Raw genomic sequence first — 21,647 nt, 5'->3', positions numbered from 1 at the left:
AACATGTTGATAAAGTTTGAACAGAATGAGCTTCCAACAACTGAGTCAGAACAACAATTGCAACTGAAAGAATGATACTAAAAATAATTTGAGGACAAAGTAATTGAACTATATAAATTAAACATATATATATGTGTGTGTGTGTGTGTGTGTGTGTGTGTGTGTGTGTGTGTGTGTGTGTGTGTGTGTGTGTGTGTGTGTGTGTGTGTGTGTTTTAATGTATTAAACGATTGTTTTAATTTAGTTAAACATGTTTTAGCAATATTCTGTCAGTATTTCTTTTGCCTTCAAAGTTGTTTTGGGAACTATATACACCAGAACATATCTTACCCAAATGATTAAAACAACATACATTTGGTTTGCAGTGTATTTAAAACCAAACATCTGGCAGTCGTGGTGCATCATAGCCAAAGGGCAAAAGCCCATAGACCACAGCACAAGAGCAGTCGAGTACTACAACAAACGTTGGGCCTTTAGACAGGATGTAGGGCCCAGACTCAATACCCAACATTTTTTTCTGCATTTAGTTGAAGGAAAAATCTCTCAGAGCAGTTTAACAATATTCATTTAAATGTTTGAAATTACTCAATGTTAAATACTTGCTCAAATACTTGCTCCATACATGCCTCCTTTACATGTTTTAGATGCTGACTGCATTCTGAAAAAAATACTTTATTAATAAGTAAAAGCTCCCACAGTTCTCTGTTTTGTTTAATTCTATATTATTAGGATGCAGGGCATCGCATGGATTTGGAATTTACACTTTGATCAAAAAGAGTGACAGGTACTTATTACAAGACAAAATGTTTAAGATCATTTTACCAATTAACGAGATTGATTAACGGTCGATATTGATATACCAGATATGGTATGAAGCTGCCAGTGATTAGACAAAGACAATTTTCTAAGGTAAGTTAGGTTGAGTTGACTTGAGTTGAGTATTTCCATTGTATACCTTTTACTCCACATTTATCATTTATAATAATAGAATACAATAGAAATCCTTTCCCTTGATGGTTCAGATGTCTATGAATTGTTAGCCGTTCCATCAAACGTCTCACGTGATTGATAATGAAATAATTGTCCAAAGTAGTGAAATTATCCAACATTTTCACAGTATCCAATAGGCTAACTTTAGTTTTGAAACACATATAATGATCAGTGAAAGATTTCCCTCTGAGATATTCGACAGAGAACCATGTTTTAGTGGATTAATTCCTACATAAATCCTCTTTAAAGGTCTGGAACTGTTCTGCCTTCAATGTGTGGTCACAAGAACCTTTATCGGTCCCACCCATATGTGCAGTAAACCCCACAACAATCACAATCACAGGTTTCCGGGTGTGAAAGGGGAATCCTTCAACAACCATGCTTTTAAAACATTTAAGAGGAGTTATCTCCATGAAAAGGGTTCTTAATTTGCTCCCTATAGTCTTATGAGGAACCCTTGAAAAACTCTTTTTTCAAAAAAGGGTTCTTCCGAAGCAAATTATGCAACATTGGTCCTGAAGGGTTGCATATGAGGGTCATCTGCAGCTTTAACACAAACCCTTACAATTGTGTTTTAGTTCTCATCTCAAAGATTTAAATACAGTTAAACAAATGATAAAAACAGATGTGTATTAAAAAAATCACCCCAGTCCATTTTCATTGGAGTTTATAACAAAGAAACAAGGAATCATGTTATCCAAATCATTACTACCCCCTCTTCTAAATGCCCCTCTTGAGTAGTTAACAGTACAATGGGGGTTTGATGCAATGCTGTACATGGTTTTACCTTTTAATACAGAACATTGGAATGACAACAACTCATTATTTTTAAGTGGCGTGTTGTGTTGAGGAGCCGTCGCTCCAATGCAGATTTGCTGAAACCTGGGTATTGTTTAAGGCGCACACTGCTGCTGACCTTTCGTGTTTTTATCAAATGTGCTGAGTCCTGTCAACCGTCACCAACATACTGTAGTGTGATTCAGTATGGTAGCTGGCCAGCAGAGGGAACCATCAAACTAAATACTGTACTAAAAAATACATGGTTGCATTGCAACTGTAAGAGGAAGCACTTACCACAACTTCCCCATTCCTGGAAAAATACATCACCTTTATGCAACCACTGACTTTCAGAGAGTAGATGAAAGTGTGTGTTCCCAGCTGCGGATCGATGACATTTGTCTATTATTTAACTGGGAAATCTTTCTTCGCTGCATGCTGGTGTTGCTGTAAAATACACTCAGTTGCCGTCAGATGGTGCAAGTCCACGTTAACAAAAGGTGTATTTGATTTGAGCTTTAATGCTCATTCCTCGGATGGAAATATGAAACTTTGCCCCCTGATACCAGAATATCTGTTCTTCTTCTCCGACATCTACGGGCACACGGTGGGAGTGGGAGCTCTCAGTCATGACCCCCAACCCCCCACACAAAGCCAGTGGTGGGACTAGATCCTCTGCATATGGAAGTGAGGTGGGGGGTGGGTGGACGCAGGGAGGTTGTAGACTTCACATCGTCCCATGGGGTCAGATAAAAGCCTACAGCGCTCCTTATTAGACCTCCCCCTTCTCTTAAAGCTCTGCGCTCTCTGCACAAATGGTAGTTAAAGATTTATGTAGGTATCAGTTGCAAAAGCATTTCTGGTCACTTTATATATGATAGTTTATGTTATTTGGGACAAAGATAAGGGAAAAACAGTACAGCAACACATGCAGGCATGGAATCGTTTTATTTCTGCTCTATAAAACCGAGCAGACTTCCCAGGTAAAATGAGCATCTTAAAACAACCAGCTGGTAGGATATTCAAGCCTGTCCTTAGGATCTAAAACGTCCCGCCTGATACAGCATTTCTCCTCCTTTTTTTTTCCAAAATGGACTTCTATAGACAAGCCCCTCCCACAACAGGGGCCCTGAGCCTGGGGGTCTCTGTTTTGTTCTTCCTATAGAAGCCCGGCCACCATTGTCTTCGCGTGATCCCGAGGTCAGCTGAACTCACCTCACCCGACCACTGCCCATTCAGCTGTGAAGCCTCACGTAGGACAAAAACATCTCTCAGGACCAAGGATCTCTTCAAGTGAGGGGGGTGGGAAGACACACACGCACACTCACACGCACACTCACACGCATATGCACACAGACAACGAGCACACTGTATTGTTTCAGAGTCACAAGCCTGTTTGTGCTATATTGTATTTTCACAATGCAGCAAGACACAAGAGCTATGTTGAGGTTGTACAAAGTGGAAAAAAATAAGGAATTGGTAAATTGGATCATATACTCCGAATGTGTTTCCCCATTGAAAACACCCAGGGTGTCATACAATTGGCTGAGACACGTGGGTCTATTAAGGAAACAAATTATAGTAATGGCGTAATCTTTGACACATTTTTTAATTCTTCTCTCAGATTTTTTAAATATATTTTCTCGCCTGAGGAGAAAATGCATTTTGCTGTAGATTAAGAATGAGGACATCCATGCGTGTCATCTGCAGCTCTTTATTACAGGTTTGTATATCAGGCTACAAGCCAAATAGAAAAGTAGTGCATTGCGGAAGGCATATAACTATAGTTCACAACAATGTTTGCCAGCAAGTTGGGTGAAAGAAAATGTCAGTATACTTATATTTTCTGTTTAGAACTGGTTTAATCTGAGAGGAGCAGTTTTCTTGTTGAATGCACAGTCTGGAGCACATGTCCTGGAGATCCTCCAGTCTGGTTTACAGAGGCAACAGTGTCCCTGGTGGAGAGGAAGCTCATGGAAGCTGACAGGTTGAAAATGTGCGGCATGATGTGGCTGAAGGAGCATGAAACATGTTCACCCATGGATGCCGTGCACAGAGCCTCGGGAGACACTGTGGGACAATTAAATGCTGAGTGTTTTTATATTTGTATAAAAAAAAGATTTGCATTATCTTTACAGATAGTTTCTTAGCTTGCAGGGAGATTACAACTTTTCTTGAACTGAAACTGAAACGGCAGCCCTTAAACATCTCCATGAGTGAAGGGTTTGGAGAAAGAACCAATCAGAGATGTTTATGCATACATTTATGTGTTTGTTGTCCTTTTTCTTGTCAATTCAACAACATGGAGAAACACTCATCATGGTGCTGTTCACTGCAGAATGGCACCCCTATCCCCTGAGCACCATTAAATAGTAACCAGACATGCTCATTTGGGCAGCGTCTATCCACCCAAAATCATTCAGAAAACCGTTTTGAGTTTCACGTTTGTGTCACATCAACCACAGCTAAAACATTTACCAATGAAAACATCTAAAAGTTCTTTTTAAATATAACACAGTGGCTATAATTGCTGAATGGGACCATGATGGTCCCACAACTTGCTGTATGCAAACAGTGGTGCTGCTACTATTGCTTGAAGTCGTCACGCACTATGCTGCTTAGCCATTTTTGTAACTGAAAACTTTCCTTTCCACATTATTTTGTATTTACTTTCTGCCTGTGGTTGCATCACGTTTACTGTTGTTAGTGTTGGAAAGAGAAAACACACTGAAGAAAAGACTACTGACAACTCCATTATCTTTCATTTCTCATGTTATAAATACTTTTTTCTAGGACAGCCCCATGGCTTTATATTGGACGCTGCTTAAAAAGAGTTATGTTTTCAGAAGGTGACATAACGAACAGGAGTCTGGAACCGAAAGATCCAGTGCGCTGAACAGCATTTCAAACAAAATTTACACAATTCACAAAAAAAACATTTAAGTGTTCTCACATTTGATGTGTTGGAAAGTCTGTTTGCAGATCAATCAATTCATTACATTAACTGCACATTTACTGTTCAAATGAGACTGCCATGGGCAGTGGAAGTGAGAAAATAACAGATTTTGAAAAGCGTAACAAAATGTCATTTTCCTGTGGAGGTAAAAATACTCAGATGCTTTACTTAAGTAAAAAAAAAAGTCTGTGCATTCAAAATTGCACTTAAGTAAAAGTATGTAAGTATCATCAGCAAATGTACTTATCAAAAGTAACATCAAGCTTCAAATCTCAAGATGATTTAGTTTACTGTCTAACAGTGTCATACTTGAGAAGCTGAACCATGTTTGACTTCAACATTAAATTTATCATTGATCAAATTTTGTAATGACTGACTTAAACTATCCAAAGTGTTGTTTGTAAATATGATTTGTACGTATTTTATTTAATGTACTTAAGAAAAAGAAATCTAAAAAATGGCCCCTAGTGTTAAACTATTATAGATTATGTTATTGGATTATTAATAATCATAATTTTACTAGTCGATCAAGGTGGAGCTCATTGTAAGTACTTTACATGCTGTTGGTTAAAATGCAATTTATTATAAAATTCATGATATTAATCTGCAAATGAATAACTAACTGGCTGCTGCCATATAAATGTAGTGGAGTAAAAAGCAAAATATTTCCCTCTGAAAAGTAGTGGAGTGGAATGACACCACACATCGAGCTTCTCTCTGACTGTCTCTCTTCACTATATTAAGAAAACAAAACGGTTTGCACACAAAAAAAAGCATGTGGCCAGTGCAATACAGCTCTCAGATGTAGGCGTGATGACCTTTGGTCGTGACCTCTGGTCCAACGCACCACAAACTTTCAAACTTTGTGTCTCAGTAGGACAACCACAGACTGGCACGAGAGCAGCAAACATCAGACTTTGTAGTAGATGTTGGTGGGAGTCTTTGGCGTTATCTCCTGAACGATGTACACAGGAGGCCCGTAGTCGCCGCTCACACGTTCATAATGACGACAGATCATGCTGTCAGAAGCCCGCATAGGAAAGACAGCATCGCTGCGGTCTGAGTCGTTGTAGTCGCTGCCAATGCTGTCCCGCTTTGCCACAGCCAAAGTGTTGAGGGACACAGAGGCTGACTGCTGGCGGTCTGGGACAAGGCGACGCTTACGGTGCCTCCACAGCACGACCAGCAAGATTATGAGGACCAGGAAGAGGATCCCACCGCCACAAAGCACCCACATCAATAGGCCGGGCGCTGAGCCGCCGACGCCGCCACCGGGGTTTGTCTGTCCCGATTCTGAGTCTGTCACGAGAAACAGAGAGAGCAAAGAGGAAACTGAGATGAAAGAGTGAACTAGAGCACACGACACAGACATTTAAAAGCAATTTCTCTCAGTTTGATCAGTTTACGTTAACATGAAAACCCTCAGGCAATCTTTAGTGTCTTACTGGTAAACAACAAGTTGCTTTTATCTGAATAAGAAGGTTTTGGAACAAGTTGGAAAATGGAACCAGTAAACAGTTTTAGCCATTTTAACAAGAAATTATACAATATGTGTGATGTTGATTTTCAATCAAACTGGAAAGCCAATTAAGCATCAAGAGCTGCACCTCCAAGTCCTTAGTGAATTGCAGCGTGAGAGAATAGTGAGCATCAACAACCCTCAAACATATTTAGTCTGTATGCTTTCTGGTTTAGCTCTCATCGAGTGTTAACACAATATAATCAATGTGTAGTGTGGATTTGGGACAGGATATATATTAAGTTTACCAGCGTCGGTACAATTTATTGGATTTTTTCAAACTGTATACATTTTTTTTTTATAGATGTCAGAAGTATGTAAAATATTTCCCTCTCCGGGGAAAATATCACTAACAAAATGAAATTCAAAAAGATCCGTCTGTAAAAGACTGTATTAATGTTTTTGCATGTTTGCCTCTTCAACCCAAATCACAAAGATTTGTATTCACTTTCCAAAGCATGCTTTAAAAGATTGTTATCCTTTAAACTCCAGTGGAGGAAAAATAAGAAAACAACAAATTCAATCAGTAAAGGTAATCAGTAAAGCTAAAGAATAAATCTAATTTGTGTCAGTCAACAAAGCAAAAGACGGCCTGATTCCCCTCCGCCATGGGACAGGAACTATTAGAAACCTTAATGTTACCTGTTGCATTGGGCTTCTTCATTCGAATGAACACTGGAGTTTATTTTGAGTTGATCCCACATATACTCTCCTTCTTTACTCATCTTTTTTATTTAAATACAGAATGTTGTCCTTTTTGCCTCACATTAACAGACTAAAACACGCAAAAATATAATTGATCTTAAGCATTTTAAAGATAAAATGTGTCGAAAGTTAATGGTACACCTCTGCAGATTCTCCAGGAAACATTTTTGCTTCGTCTTCATACCAGTTGTGCTTTTGCTATCCTTTTCTTTCGCAGAGGGGACCTTGGACTTGGACTTTGGTCGTGTGGGGGGGAACCTGGTGGGGGACTCCTGCAGGATTGAAGGTGGATCAGAAGAGTCTGGAAAATAAAATGACACATAACTTGTAGCAGCAAACATGCTTCACATCTCCTCATGCTCCCTGCATGGTGGTGAGTGCAGGTGGGGTTCTGTCAAAATGTTCCTATTGTAACTATACTGGCGTCTGTTGATTCCTTCACATTTGGTGTCAGGATCAAAGCAAAAAGAGGTTTTCCTTTCAGATTACCATTCAGGTAAAAATGCATGACTAACCTAAATTGACCACAAAAGTTGTGTTGTGAGTCACGACTGGGACTCTCAGTTCTTTCTTGACTAGAATCATGAATGCTTTCACTTTCCCCGCATTCATAATCTCTGGGTTTTTTTTACAAAGGGAATTTTGAGAAATGTAGGAAATCAAAAATCTATGGGCACTCCACCAATGTTACAGTTGTATAACGTCGTAAAACTATCTAACTGTATGTAAAGTAGTTAAGACTATAGCTCCACATCAACAAGGTAACAGTATGAGATGCTGATAACACATTGATGCATCTGTATTACACATCTAACAATAATAGAAACACTTTGCTGACTTTTGTACTTTTACTGAAAGATATTTCTCGCAGGACTTTTACTTAATGCAATATTTTGATGTTGCTTAACTGCAAGTGAGTACTTCCTACACTACTCTGCTCTTTAAGGCTCTCCCCAGTCCCTCAGCTTTATGAAGGTGCAATACAGTCTTTAAGTGGAGTAAGATGAAAGTTTGAATTAAATTCTGCAGACTTGCAGAAAAAAAGGGCAGACAAACTTTCAAATCACAGAATAACTAAAGGAATTTGTTAACACATGTATTCGCATGTTCTCATGTGCTAATGATACTGCAAATACAAGCAAGAGAAGTACTGCAGTAAACACGCAAATACTGTACTGGCCTTTTAGTAATATAGGTCGAATTAAATTGGAGTTTCTTCCTTCGGATTTAGTTCAGTTGTTTTATTCATTTCATTTATTAATTTATAAGGACAACGCGCACTAATCAACATTTCTGTGGAGCATTCATTCACTGTTGGCAATAATTACATTTTACTCACACCTCATTTAGCATGAATATCCAGATTAACTGCACAATCTGTTTTAAAATGCTCAATCCATGAATCCAAACCTAAACAGAAGGGTCGTGACACAACCAAAATCTGACCACAAGACTGGAAACTGCAGGAATTTGAATATGTCGAGAGATTAAAATGAGATTACAACTAAATCTGAGTTATTAATGTTTTCTGTTGCTGTTAAAAGGTTTGTTTACATCAGTAGCGGTTTGTAAACATAGCAGGAAAACAGCTCCATATTTGCAGTTATGATCAATTGAGAAACGCAAAATGCTTATTTTTCATCTCAAGTCCTTAAATAATTTATATGAATAATACTTCACATTTATAGGTCACAGATTACATGTTGAAGCTTTCGGAAATGTAGCTTTTAAAGTTTTTAGCAGCACACAGAAACACAGCATCTGTTTAATGTATCTGGTGAACCCGAAAACACATCTATAAAAGCCTGTTACGTCACCTACAAGGTAAGGTGGCGAACAGAAGGACAAATCATGTCACCATAATAATCTATCGATAGTTAAATACAAAGGAAACAATGTTTATGTATTAATACTGTGATAATATATGAAAAATTAAAGTAATGGCAGTGTATATGTTTAGAATCTGTCAAAATTTTCATTTATGTGATGCACCAAATGCCAAAAAAGACTATTGGCTATTTTGATGTTTGTAGAGGGGGGAAAAGATGATTGACAGCTCAGATGATTGCAAGCAGGATAACACTGATGGCCTTAAGCTGCCAGCGGTTTGAATTAGGGATTTGAGATAATTCAGGACGACAATCTCTTTACAAGAGAATGAATAGATGATCGAGATTATCTGACCACTTAATAAATCCAGAGAGGAGTGATATTATTGTGTTACACATACAACAGCCAGAGTAAAACAATTGTTGCCATTCTTCCTTTAGCACCATTTGTCAGTTATCAGTTTCTCTTTTCATTCACAAACCCAGCTTTACACACAGACACACACACACACACACACACACACACACACACACACACACACACACACACGCACAAAGTACTTACTTTGGCCGACTCTCAACACCAGCTTCATGGATTTGGATCTGCACGCCCCTCCATTAGTATTATCCAGACCCTGCAGAGAGCCTGCAGAGGTGGCTGGCATACCGTGAGCGACGGAGTAGAGGCAAACATTAAGTAATGTTTAACATCTTATCTTTCATGCAATCATTGTAACTCAAGATAATCAAGCTATGCATAGTTCCATTATGATTTCTTTGCAGATTCAGCCAGTTGCAACTGGAAGGCAACAGAATGCAGCCACACTGTGCTGTTGCATGCAGTACAAGCAGATCATCACACGAGGGCTGCACCAAACGAGAATTTAATTGTATGGTGTATGAAATGCCAGAAGACGATAATGATCATTATCACATCAGAACGAATAAAAAGCAAAAAAATCCTCATATTTAAGAAGTGGGAAGTGGAGAAGATGCAGCATTTCGCAAGGACATGAATATGTATTCTTATTGACCTGACTGATCGTCTCACCTCTAAATTCAAAATGTGGACAAAGTGAAAAGGAACATTTTCAATTTGCACTTATATATTCAGACACACGCACGCACACACGCACACACACACACACACACACACACACACACACACCAAGAACTCTTGTTCAACCCGTCACTCCGCCTCCCACACACACGCACACACACACACACACACACACACACACACGTAGACTTGTTAGCAGCATTTAGGTCAGATAACAACATCTCACAGTCTACAAGCCACGTTGCCATGAAAGCTCCCATCAAATCTGCCTGATGCTGTAAAAGCCTTGTGTGATTTGGGGCATGTAAGCCCTTGGAATCACACTGGCCTGCCAGAGCGAAGTGTGCTGTCAGAGCGTGGCGAGGTGGATGAGGCTACATAGTCAGACTTGCTCTCTATCTCATGCATCACTTGCCACTAAGATGCTGGTTCAACCGACAGCGGCCCAATAACGAGGCCACATTTTTTTGACTCTCACGCAAACTGACAAATTGAGAGGGAGCCGAGGATGATGGCTTCTTTTTAACCCACGAGGTAAAAAGAAACAGTTGCTGGCATCGATTAAAATCCACCTGTGGGAACGAGCGGCTTGTGGCTTTGTTCTACAGATTTGTAAGTGCTGATGTGCACAGAAACAAGGTGTATGGGGCTCTGATATCATGTCTGAGCTGAACATGAGTTGTGAGGTTGCACACAGTGACTCACAGGTGATATAATAGTCCCTCCCCTTGAGGAACTCCAGACCCCACAGGTTGGGGCTGAATTCCTGGAACTTGAACGTGAATTTGACGTCCTGGTGAGGCTTGTCGCAGTTCAGCAGGGGCGTGTCCGTCTTCGAGATGGTGCAGCTCTCCATCTGGCTTCTGGAGACCAGGTACACTCGGTAGAACTCCTCCGTCCCCCCAGAGGAAGCATCTGCCCGGGGACACACGATGTCCATCTTATCGCCGATCTGAGGATACAGGACCAGACCCTGACCCGGACTAAATCTGTGTGTGAGATAAGATTAAGTGTAAATGCTTCAGTTTCATTCAACAACAAAATGTCTAATCACGTTCAGAACAGGGCCCAAAGATGACACCTTCAAATGTTTTGTTTAAGAAACAAACACATTACAGTTTAATGCGGAACAATTAGTCAACTGCGAATTTGTTTTGATAACCAAGTCAAGCAAAACTTCAAATAATTCCTCTATTTGCAGCCTCTCGGTCAAGAGGATGTGTCGCTCTTTGTTGTCTTGTGTGATTTATGTTCGAGTTGTTAGTGTTTTCTAAACAAAATGAGTCATTTGAAGAGCTTGCACTTGAGGAATTCTCAGACATTATAAAACTCTGAATCAAACACATCAAGAAATCAACCTGCAAATGTATTGGTAAATAAAATAATAGTTAGTTGCAACACGTTGAATTTACCACGATACGAAACATCACATTTGAGAAGCATGGGGCCAGAGAAAGTGTGCCTCATAAATTAATCAAAACGATGAATCGATCATCTAACTGTCCTGTGATTATTGTGCTAATTGATTTAGCTCTAAAGTCCTTCACGTGACACATCAAAACTGTAGTCTGATGGTTTTCAATCACATGTTTTCATCCTCTGGATGCGCTGGATCAACCACACAACGCAGCAGCAGCAAGTATCATCATCTCTCAAGTGTGAACCTGCTTCAAGCACTTACTTTGCGTTGGAGCTGCTCCAGTGGATGGACCCCAGAGTGACTGCACGACATGAGCTGATGACGGCCAGCAGGATCCCGGCAGCGCAGCTGCATGTGATGCTCCCCATCACAGGCATAAATCGCAGGTCCACAGCGGCTCCGTATCATAAAACAGAGTGGAAACCGGCTAAAATGTGTTGGTGCCTCTGCATGACTCCGGCGGCTCCAGGTGCGCGCACATGTGGACACATTCCCACTAAGTTGCGAGTCCTCCTCCTGCAGTTGTGTGAGGTTTTCCACATTGTGCGTAATTGGCTAGAAAATCATTCCTGTGACGAAATGCATGTATTGGGGACAGAGACTGTGATGAGTGCTTCAGTCATCAGCTGACTGACCGGTCCGCCCATTCACTGGCTCGTGCGTACTGGAGGGGACACCGGGGGTTGTTGGCACAGTTTGTCTTCACGTTAAGATATTGAGATAAATAGGAGATGAATGGAAAGCTGTATTTCATTTGTGGACATTGTAGAGGACGGGTTTATTCTCTCCATATCTTTGAGTAATCCAATATACAAATAAACACCTGTAAAAAGAGTACAAATGATTTTTTTTCCTTCTATTCTCAAAAGCAGTTTCACCATTCTGAGCTGATAGTTCAACTAATTTAATTTACAAGTAAATTAATGTGTTATGAGCTGAATTAAGGACTGTAAAGACAATTTATTGAAATAAAAATGAACTTGAAAGTGATTTATGTCCAGGTTTTTTTTTGGTGTACGTGGAAACTCACTCTTGTTTGCAATTATGATTATTTACCATGACAATTTTATCAGAATTGCCTTTAATACATATGTATTACATATTGTTTGTTTGACTTTTTGACTATTAAACAATAATTAAGAACAGATGTGTTTGATTGTGCATCTTGTAGCCTCCCATGTAGGGGGGCATTGATGTGGTGACAAAAAGAGAGATGAGCTCTGACTCAGTGATCACCATATATGAACATAATCTACCCAGAAAACACAGACTTTAATAGGATCAGGTCATACAAATGTCCATCTGCGCCTCTCAACATTGGGTAAGTTCTTCAAATAAAAACTTGGATGTAAAATCATCATCATGGGCTGGGATGAGTACATCTTCTTTTAAACCCTGCATTCTGCAGTTAAGGAGCCATGGCTGTAATCCCCTCATTTTCAGAGAATCTGACCTGATGACCATGTGGTTTAAAAGATTGTAGGGCTTCTGTCGCAAGACTAAAGCAGCACAAATGATGGCTGAAGTGCACCGCAATGTCTGTGTCTCTGCTGGGAACTGACTGGGCTGCATTTATGTTCAAAGTGCAGCATCTTTTCCTATTTATAATTAATTTTATTTATTTATTTAATTTTATTCATTTGACATGGACTGCTCAGAAGAAAACAGATGCAGCGATGTTTTCCCATGTAAACACAACATTACAGAGGTCGGACTAAAACAAACTTCAGATGTTTATTTTCATTTTATTTCCTTGTCATTTATTTTAACATACATTTGAAAGGTTGATTCGGGTGTCTGTAGAACTGTACAAATCCAAATTGCATCTCTCGAATTACTAAAAGCAAAAGACCTACAGTAAAAACAAGTATATATATATATATATATATATATATATATATATATATATATATATATATATATATATATATATATATATATATATATTTATCAACTATGAAACAAAGCATCTCTGCATGTTCTTGTTAAACTGAGATTGAGCTTTTTGTTTTCCCCATCTTTGTTTTGAATTTTAGCAGTTGTACAGTTATCTCTGGTGAAGACAATGTATCCATCATAGGTAAATTAAGTAGAACTGAGGACAGATTATGATCTATTTCATATCATAGTGTGAAAATGATATATAACTCCAAGGTGTAGGCTTTTCATGTACTTTGTGACGATGCATTTATTGTCACATATGTCACATGATTTTATTCGATTATGAAGTAATTAAATGCATTATTTCAAAGCCAGACTGTTTCTTTAATCTGGGCGCTCAGACCTCTTTTGTGCAGAGTTCTGCTGTAAACTTAAAACATACTTCATTGAATCATGAAGGAGGTTAGCGTCAATAAAAAAATCTACACATGCCTGAGAGGAGGTTGGATAAGACAAAGTAACCGATGTGGCTTTACATGAGGAATCATGTTGCAAAGATTGCAACTCCAATCTATCACGCATCAAATAATAATTTAAATGCTGAGAACTTTAAATGTGCCCCGACTGCAGCATCTTGACATCTTCACAGAGAGCCACAGTCTTGTGTGTGTTAGTCCGTGCTCCTTTCACTTCTTGTCGGTTCATGCATCGTTCCCTCGTCACAGCAAAATAGCACCAGAGGTGGAAGTGTTGGTGGTTCATTTTCCAAGTGAGATCCCCCAAAGTGAAGCTAATGCTAACATGTTAGGTGTCTTGTAATGAACAACCCCTATCACGATTAGCATTAACCTCAACCTGGGACTGGATTTGACGGCTGTTTCATCATCCACATCCTCACACATGGTGTTCAAGCTGTTGAGGATATCCTGCAGGGGGTGACAGACGCACTGAGCCTTGGAGAGAGTTGTACACGTTTCATTCACAAGTAGCATTATGGATAAATACTTCAATATAATTATGAATGCAGCACTTTTACTTGTAACAAAGTATTGTTCCACTGTGGTATTTTACTGAAGTAAAAGTTCTGAATACTTCTTCCAATAACTGGTTATTGTTTTTGATAATTGTTTACATTAACAACAGCAATGGTATTATCAAATGGGCAACTAGAAAACAACCTCTCATTTAACTGAATAAAAAACACTTCTTTTGTTTACTTGTTGTACTGAAAAAATCCAAATTAGAATGATTAACCTATGTTAACAAAACTACTTCAAGGGGAAAATACTATCATATAATATCTACACTCTCCCTTTGCTGCCGCGTTGAATAGAAAACAATACAACACATTAAACAATTTGAAGCTTTAAGTTGCCAGAGTTTTGTAAGACTGAAACAGTCCAGGTGTGACGAAGCAGCTGGAACTATACAGTTATGTTTCTATTATCTCCCTCTAGAGATGTTAAAAGGTAGAGCAGGACGTAGCTGGTGCAGTTGTATTTCAACTCTGGTTGAAGAGGTACTAATCTGAGTTGAGGTGTTGTCAGGAAGTAATTTAGTCTGTGTGTGTGTGTGTTGTAATGGTAGATAGGTTGTTACTGACCGGTCTCCACTTCCTCTTTCAGCAACGGGTGTCTCTCTCCATCTTCGCTGCTCAGTGCCTCCCTCTCTCTTGCTTTCTCTCTCACTCTCTCTCTCTCTTATGTCTGCTCTCCACCTTCTGTATTTGTCTTTTATACACTTGCGTGACTCATCTGAAATTCCCCTTCTCATAGAATGACGATTAAAAAGAAAAAGAAAATCACACAATTTGCAGTAAGATGTCATTTATCTTTTGCGGAAATGTTGACATCAGAAGAAAAAATTAATTCACTTTCTTGATTTTGAACCACAGTTGTTCACAACTATGTCAAAGACAACGGCAGTTTGAAATCAAGAGTGATTTGAATTGAAAATAGATGAAATGTGTTGCTGCTTTTGAGCAACATGTGTAATATCTGAACCTCTTCAAATGTATATAAAAAGTAGTTCATTGTGATATTCAGAGAGATTTAATAAAAAAAAACCCAGATGAATCAAGTAAAAGGGCTTCTAAAGGTCAAATAGACGGCACATTATCGTTAAGATTCATTATCTTTTTGTCCTTAATAGATTCTTGCTGGAGACATATAGTGGGTGTCTCACCACCAGCAGCTCCTCCATTTCCTTTGTGCTTTCTCCTGTGTTTACATTGCTCTGGTTTAGATGTAATTTCAAACAAAGTCCCCTTTCCAGTGTGAAAACACCCAGTTACAGTTAGTTTAGTAGATTTGAGACTCAGCGTATGAGTCTACAGCCTCGCTAGCGGCTCCTTGAAGCTGTACCTCTAATGGTGGTATGCGCTAAATGTTATCATGATGGCATTAAAGGTCCCATAACAAAAACAGTGTATTATTCTTATAAAGCATGTCTAAGTGCTATATCCTTGGAGAAAGACAAAGTATTAAAAAAAAAAAAAAAACACCACTGCACCGCGTTAAAACGTGCACACTCTCAATGTGTCTCAGTTGATTTCTGGTTGTAATGGATTTGACAGACATCCCCTCACAGGAAGGAAACATGGGTTTAAGCTGTTGCCTAGCAACGCAATTCTGTTGAAACAAGCTAAAAGGGTCCTCGGATACAAAATGAGAAAAATAAAGAGTTTCTTTTTTTTTTTTTTTTTTTTTAAATCAAAGCATGTTCTGGAAGAGACCCCAAATGCAAGTATGCACCTTTCAATGAGCACAACATGTCTCCTTGAAAACATGGAAATGAGCCTAAATAGGTAAATGGGGTCCAAGTTCAACAACAACAAAACTATATCAGAGCATCAGATTAAAAGCTCGGACACAACTACCCACGTGGACTCGCACACAGGAGATAGTAGTGGAGGAAGTGTTGTGAATAGGAAGAGTTCAGAAAAAGATGCATGTGTTTGGGCAGCACTGAGCAAGGATATATGAGATCAAGTTGAGGCACAGTTTGTAAACGGATGTTCTGCTGGCCTTCATTTACATGAAGTCAGTCGGGATTTACTCTGTTCTCAGATTCTTTGTTCACTGTGAAAGCATGAAGAAAAACAATAAAAGACAACACAGAGTGAGTATGTGATACAAATTGTCACTTTGTGGGTGAAGTATTATTTTAGAAAGTACATCTTTTCGATGTTTACCATCTTAGTGTGTGAATTCAATTCAATCAAATGTAATTGTACATCCCAAAATTACAAATCAAAATGACCTCCCTCCAAAAAACCTTTAATGGGGATTTTGTTTTGTTTTTTTAAAAACAACCTCCTGGGCAACAGAGGAGAGACCTCTGACCCAGGGTGGCCAGAAGTGCAGCAGATGTCATGTGCACAGAACATAACAGAAATACAAAATAGTCAATCCATATGTTAGCATGCTAACATTAGCTAATTAGCCCTACACACAAGTATTTACAATGAAAGTTGTTCGTTTTGGTATTTAGTGACGAATCAAAGTGTTGGACAAGTTAATAATTTTGACCTGATCACGTCAAAATTAGAGGAAAAGTCCGAAAATCGTCAAGTCATGACGAGACATCATCTGAGAATCACCAATGTCTGAATAAATGTTTGTGCCAATCAGTCCAAGAGATGTTCAAACATTTCACTGGATAAGTGAATACTTTAACCTGCTCGTGGCCCGAACGAGAACTAAAAACAGAGGATCACGTCCTTGGGTTTTATCGTTTGGATAATCTGTATCAAGTCTCACGGCAATGTTTCCAGTAGTTGACTAAAAAACCGATGAGAAACCAGTTGTCAAACATACAGTTTGTCCTTCAGGATTCTAACAGATTTTCTATGTGCGGCCATTTAATTGAATGCTGGAAACGGTCTCATATATGCACTCACACAGATGCTACAGACCCATTTCTTATCAAGCCACCTGTATGACTGTGCAGGGTCGTGAAATGAATTGGATTTCTGTTTGACGGTTAAGGGAGTGTCACGCGGTGGGGATTTTGAAAGAGACCCCTTTCCACTAAATGACTGTAATCCAGCGCACTATCCTCGTTACATATCGTTGCTGCCGCCTATAAACTGTCCCAGAATCTCATTGCCCGCAGTGTTTGCTTGTGGTAACCCAGTAACCAAGTCATACCGCTCTGTTTCGAAGAAGACAAGGTGCCTCCCCATCCATTCTCACTATCTATGCCCCTTCCTCTTCCTCCTCCTCCTCCTCTTCCTCCACCTCTCCAGCACTGAGAAGAGCACACGTTGGCTTCATGCAAACCTCTGCTGTGACACTCACACGCTGGACGTGTGTCGTGTCGGCCGCATCACATTCCTGCGAGTGTGTTGCAGAAGGACACATATTTGAAAAGACAGATCAGAGTCAGAGTGCAGTATTGAAGGGAAAAGACTGAAAGTGCGTGAGGAGGTGGGGGAAGACGCAGAGATGCGATAGGGACCCTCCCCTTCATGAACTGGAAATTTACGATGTGTAATATGTCGGCTAAGGAGGCTTCAAAAAGAATCCTAACTTCTTCTGTCTGTCTTGTTGCCTCCCGCTCATAAGTTACACATTCAGGGGGGGAAAGCTGATTTCCATTTTCCATTTTCAGTTTAGAAAATGTTGTATCGTGTAAAAAACGCATGCGTTAAGATAAAAGAAGAGAGGAACTGGCATCATATGCATATGTTGTTTATGTGGGGAAAAGCAGATCCTAATCCTTCTTTAAAGTTCAAGTGAAGTGGCAAAGGAAGACCTTTGTCACCTTCATTCATATACTTGCCTCCTTTCAATTCTTGTTTAGGTTACTGCAGTGGAAACCAGAAATGAAAGCCTGGGTGAAAGTTTGTCTATTAAAGTCAAATGATATGTGTTGTACTTATGTTTTCTACAGCACAGCTCTGTCAGTGTTTCCACGTGGGGAGACCGCGTTCTGTTTTCCTGTCATGTGTGGTGGAAGCATGAGAGGCCCGACAGACCTCCAGCTGACATGATCGGATAATATTTCCAGCTCTCCGTGTCGTCGTCTTGGTGTCCTCAAAAGTGTGACACGTGTTTTCAGACAGAGACATGCAGTTGATTTTCATTTCATCAACAACATCTGTTTCAGACCAAAAGCAGCTTTTGTTTTCACTCCAAAACAAAATGAAACAACTGATGAAGACTTTGACGACAGCACATGGTTGACTGTCTTTCCTTCTATTTCAAAGCAAGGCTTTGTTTCCCCAACCAAAACCCCTGCAGCTAAAATTAGCAGGTTTACAGGAAGTGTGGGTGAGCTTCAGAGGTGGAAAGACCAACGCTGGTTATGAATGATTCAATTCCACAAAGTACTTTGAATATGTATGCGCACTTCTCAATTTCATTGTTTATTTGAACGGATTCATATTGACTGATTCATTGAAATTGAACTTTCACAACTAAATGTCGCTTTTTTTTTCAAAATGAATGTAATGTAAATGAAATGTTACACTTTTATCTGGATATGTAAAACAGTTCTTATTATCTTGAGTAATTTACTTGAGTCAAATTTAAAGCATTTTTTTATGTTTCAGAATAAAATGAATTGTTTCAAGTAAAACTATAGACTTGCTGAGATAATGAGCTCACATAATCACTTCATACATGTCCAGTTCTCCATCACAAACTACTCACTGGTGTGTCACGGCGTCTGGAAAATTAAAAAGAAAAGAAAATCTGTCTTGAGATTTTAAAAGACAAATCAAATGTGAAACGTATTCACTGTATTACAGACAGTATTCAAAATAAATTATAATGCCAATATTATGCCAACAAACACATTCATGTTACTAAAAGGTTTTACTAATATGAACTTGTATCACTTTGACATCATGGAAATTAGTTGACATGGCAACATTTCAGACAATCTGCTTCTGTTTCAGACATAATTTGATTCATTTCTGTCTGTTTGAAAGATATTAATTCAAAGAAATAAAGCCTGTCACTTTTTTTGTTACTCCTTTTAGTAGCGGCCAATCATCACAACATTTTGATCAATCAAACCGCACGAAGAGAGATTAAGGGGGCAGAAAGTGACCTCCACACTGGATCTATTTTAATTAAACTATTCAGAAGCATAAAATGTTTCAGAGCCTCACATGTATTTCAAAAACCCACCTGTAATTATAATAAAGAAATCTTCCAAACAAGTTTTTCAATGGATTTCCAGTGTACAGCACATTGAACATTGTCTAGCATTAGGGAGGATCTTAATAACTAACATTTTAAAGTAGGTTTTCTTTCATGTCAAATCCACCTGAAAATATGAACCGTTGTGTTTTAGCTACTTTAGCATGAGTGTTTATACCTACATAACGGGTCCGCTTTACAGGGGATAGAAGATATAGCGGCCTTGTTTCGGACAAACCAAAAGGCTCCATAGAGGTCCATTCATGATAATGTGTGCATCCTCGGCACATGGGAGAAGTTTCAGTTGGTTGAAATCTACAACCTCAGCGCTGGGTGCCACCACTTCTTTTTAGGTACATCTTTAAGTACTATTTAGAGGTCCATTCACTTTATTTGATCATTTCCATTTCCTTCTACTCCACTACCTTTTGGAGGCAAATACTGCACTTTTTAATCCAGTGCTTGGACTTGATAGCGTCTCTTACTTTTTACTTTACAGTTTCACTATTAATGCAAAATGTAACTAATAATATATTATAATATATAAATATAGGTCAATATACACAGCACTGATAAAAGTACATCTCCACCTTTACCTCAACATTAAAGGGATGAACACGTTTATGACTAATTAATTATAAATCAGTGGTATAATATATACGATTCTGAAATATGTACTGGTTGTTAATAAATGAACAAAGAAAATCTGGTTACAGTCCCCAAAAGACAAATAAAGACATATAGACTCTGTTTGTCTTCATACATTTTGCAATTGCTTTAAAGTGACTGATAACAAAAAGTTCCTCAGAAAAGTGGCCTTTTCAGGACACAGTAGACAGATATTTACTGTTTTTCTGTTTTCTTAATGTCTTCTTTTTTGTCTTTTATATTCATCTTTTGTATATGTACAAAGAGCAAAGAAAATACCGGAGTCAAATTCCATGTACGTGAACATTTACATGGCCATTAAAGCTGATTCTGATATGCCAGTACTTGATCAAATGTGTCAAACTTGACACTAAAATCCCCTAAAAGCTCCTCGTCATCACACAAAAAAAAACCTGCTTTAAAAAAAAAAAAACATCCACAATATAAAAGACAAAAGAGTTCCTCTTTGGAGAATGAGCAGCACTGCCATCTACTGGTGGAGGTCAACTGTTTGATTATTTAGACAAGACACCCATACATGTGTGTCTTCAGATTACTACAGAGAAATCAGATGTCCTCAGTTTACACTGGTACATGAGCTTGCTTTACATCATTTCTTTTCATCAAGTGTGGTCATATTTGCATGTTTGTTATTTTCTTCAGTTCCATGATAAGACCAAGAGCATCAATGAATTGATCCTAACAAGTTTCATCTGACCAAACACGCCCTTTATTTTCTTAAAGATGGTGATGGTAGTTTATTTTTGGTCAATCACCGTCCTAGTGCCGTATATACTTTCTAAAGCACCAGATATGTGTCTGAAAACAGTCCTCGACAAATGTAAAATGTACATTTGTTCAAACAACTCTATAACTCTAGAAATCATTCTTTTTACAAATGAAAGTAGGACATATGTGACCAGATTATGTCTACAATCAAACAAATGGGCTTGTGGCTGCAAGTCAAACTATACTGAGAGACGGACAATTGAAACTGTCAGGTTTGGTCTTTTCTTGGGATTTGTTGACAATAAAAAAAAAGTATAGAATACAAATAGGTTAGGCCTAATTTTGTGTGCGCATTTGAGCTGAAAGGCGGTGCTCACTGTGTTTAAAAGAGCTGAACAATTGACTCTAATTGTAAGGCAAGTATCAAGAAGCCTATGCAATTTCTTTAGCATACTAATAGTTCCTCAATGTGATGGCAGCTGTCACTCTTAGCTTCCCACTAATGTACAGGCTAAAGCAGCCGATTCACAATAGGCCTTAAACTCCGTCTTTTAATCCTGAGAAGAGCAATGTTTGTGAAAGAAAGTTCATATCCGTGTTTAATGCAAACATTCAGGCTCCATCATGTGGTTCAAAGGTGTACTGCAGATATAGATGTTCAATAAAAGACTGGCAGCAAATCTTTTTTGCGAACCGAAATAAATCCCTGTCTTTGGGAATGACTGGTTTATGAGTCTAATCTGCCACAGTATTTGTTTGAAATCAAGACACTTTTTACACGGTTCTAAAAAAGCTTTTGTCCAGTTTTGTCATGCAGAAAAAGTAAATTAGAGAACAAAAATGTGCACCAGTAAAGAGAGCACATCGGTTAGGTTACTTACTAAGAAGAACATTTTTTTTTAAATCTAAAAGTATTTAATATTTTCAATGCTTTCTACCTCTTTAACTATTTCCCGGTTGGAAGTTTAATGCGTAACTGTG

At 38.7% G+C, this 21,647-nt stretch overlaps 1 protein-coding gene across 1 annotated transcript; it reads right to left on the bottom strand.

The window, feature by feature from the left end:
- Positions 1 to 5,633: 5,633 nt before the first annotated feature.
- On the bottom strand, positions 5,634 to 11,624 carry LOC137784464 (ephrin-B2a-like). Its single transcript, XM_068575147.1, has 5 exons — positions 11,518 to 11,624; positions 10,542 to 10,825; positions 9,342 to 9,434; positions 7,132 to 7,248; positions 5,634 to 6,022 (listed from the first exon to the last, which is right to left on the bottom strand). The coding sequence occupies exons 1-5, from the start codon at positions 11,622 to 11,624 to the stop codon at positions 5,634 to 5,636; spliced, it is 990 nt and encodes a 329-aa protein (XP_068431248.1).
- Between the last annotated feature and the right edge of the window lie 10,023 nt (positions 11,625 to 21,647).

The sequence above is a fragment of the Clinocottus analis genome, unplaced genomic scaffold, assembly GCF_023055335.1.
Source record: "Clinocottus analis isolate CAN_PGR_092001 unplaced genomic scaffold, fCliAna1.0.p SCAF_1, whole genome shotgun sequence".
Lineage (NCBI taxonomy): Eukaryota > Metazoa > Chordata > Actinopteri > Perciformes > Cottidae > Clinocottus > Clinocottus analis.
Note: the sequence above shows the minus strand (reverse complement) of the source record. Positions and strands in the feature narration are given on the sequence as shown.

What these genes read in the sequence shown, in the direction of transcription:
- LOC137784464 (XM_068575147.1), bottom strand. Translation starts at nt 11,624, where the DNA reads ATGGGGAGCATCACATGCAGCTGCGCTGCCGGGATCCTGCTGGCCGTC. An exon ending in GAGGGACTATTATATCACCT is followed by an intron (nt 9,435 to 10,541) that starts GTGAGTCACTGT and finishes ACGGTATGCCAG; the next exon opens with CCACCTCTGCAGGCTCTCTG. An exon ending in GGTGTTGAGAGTCGGCCAAA is followed by an intron (nt 7,249 to 9,341) that starts GTAAGTACTTTG and finishes TTTATTTTCCAG; the next exon opens with ACTCTTCTGATCCACCTTCA.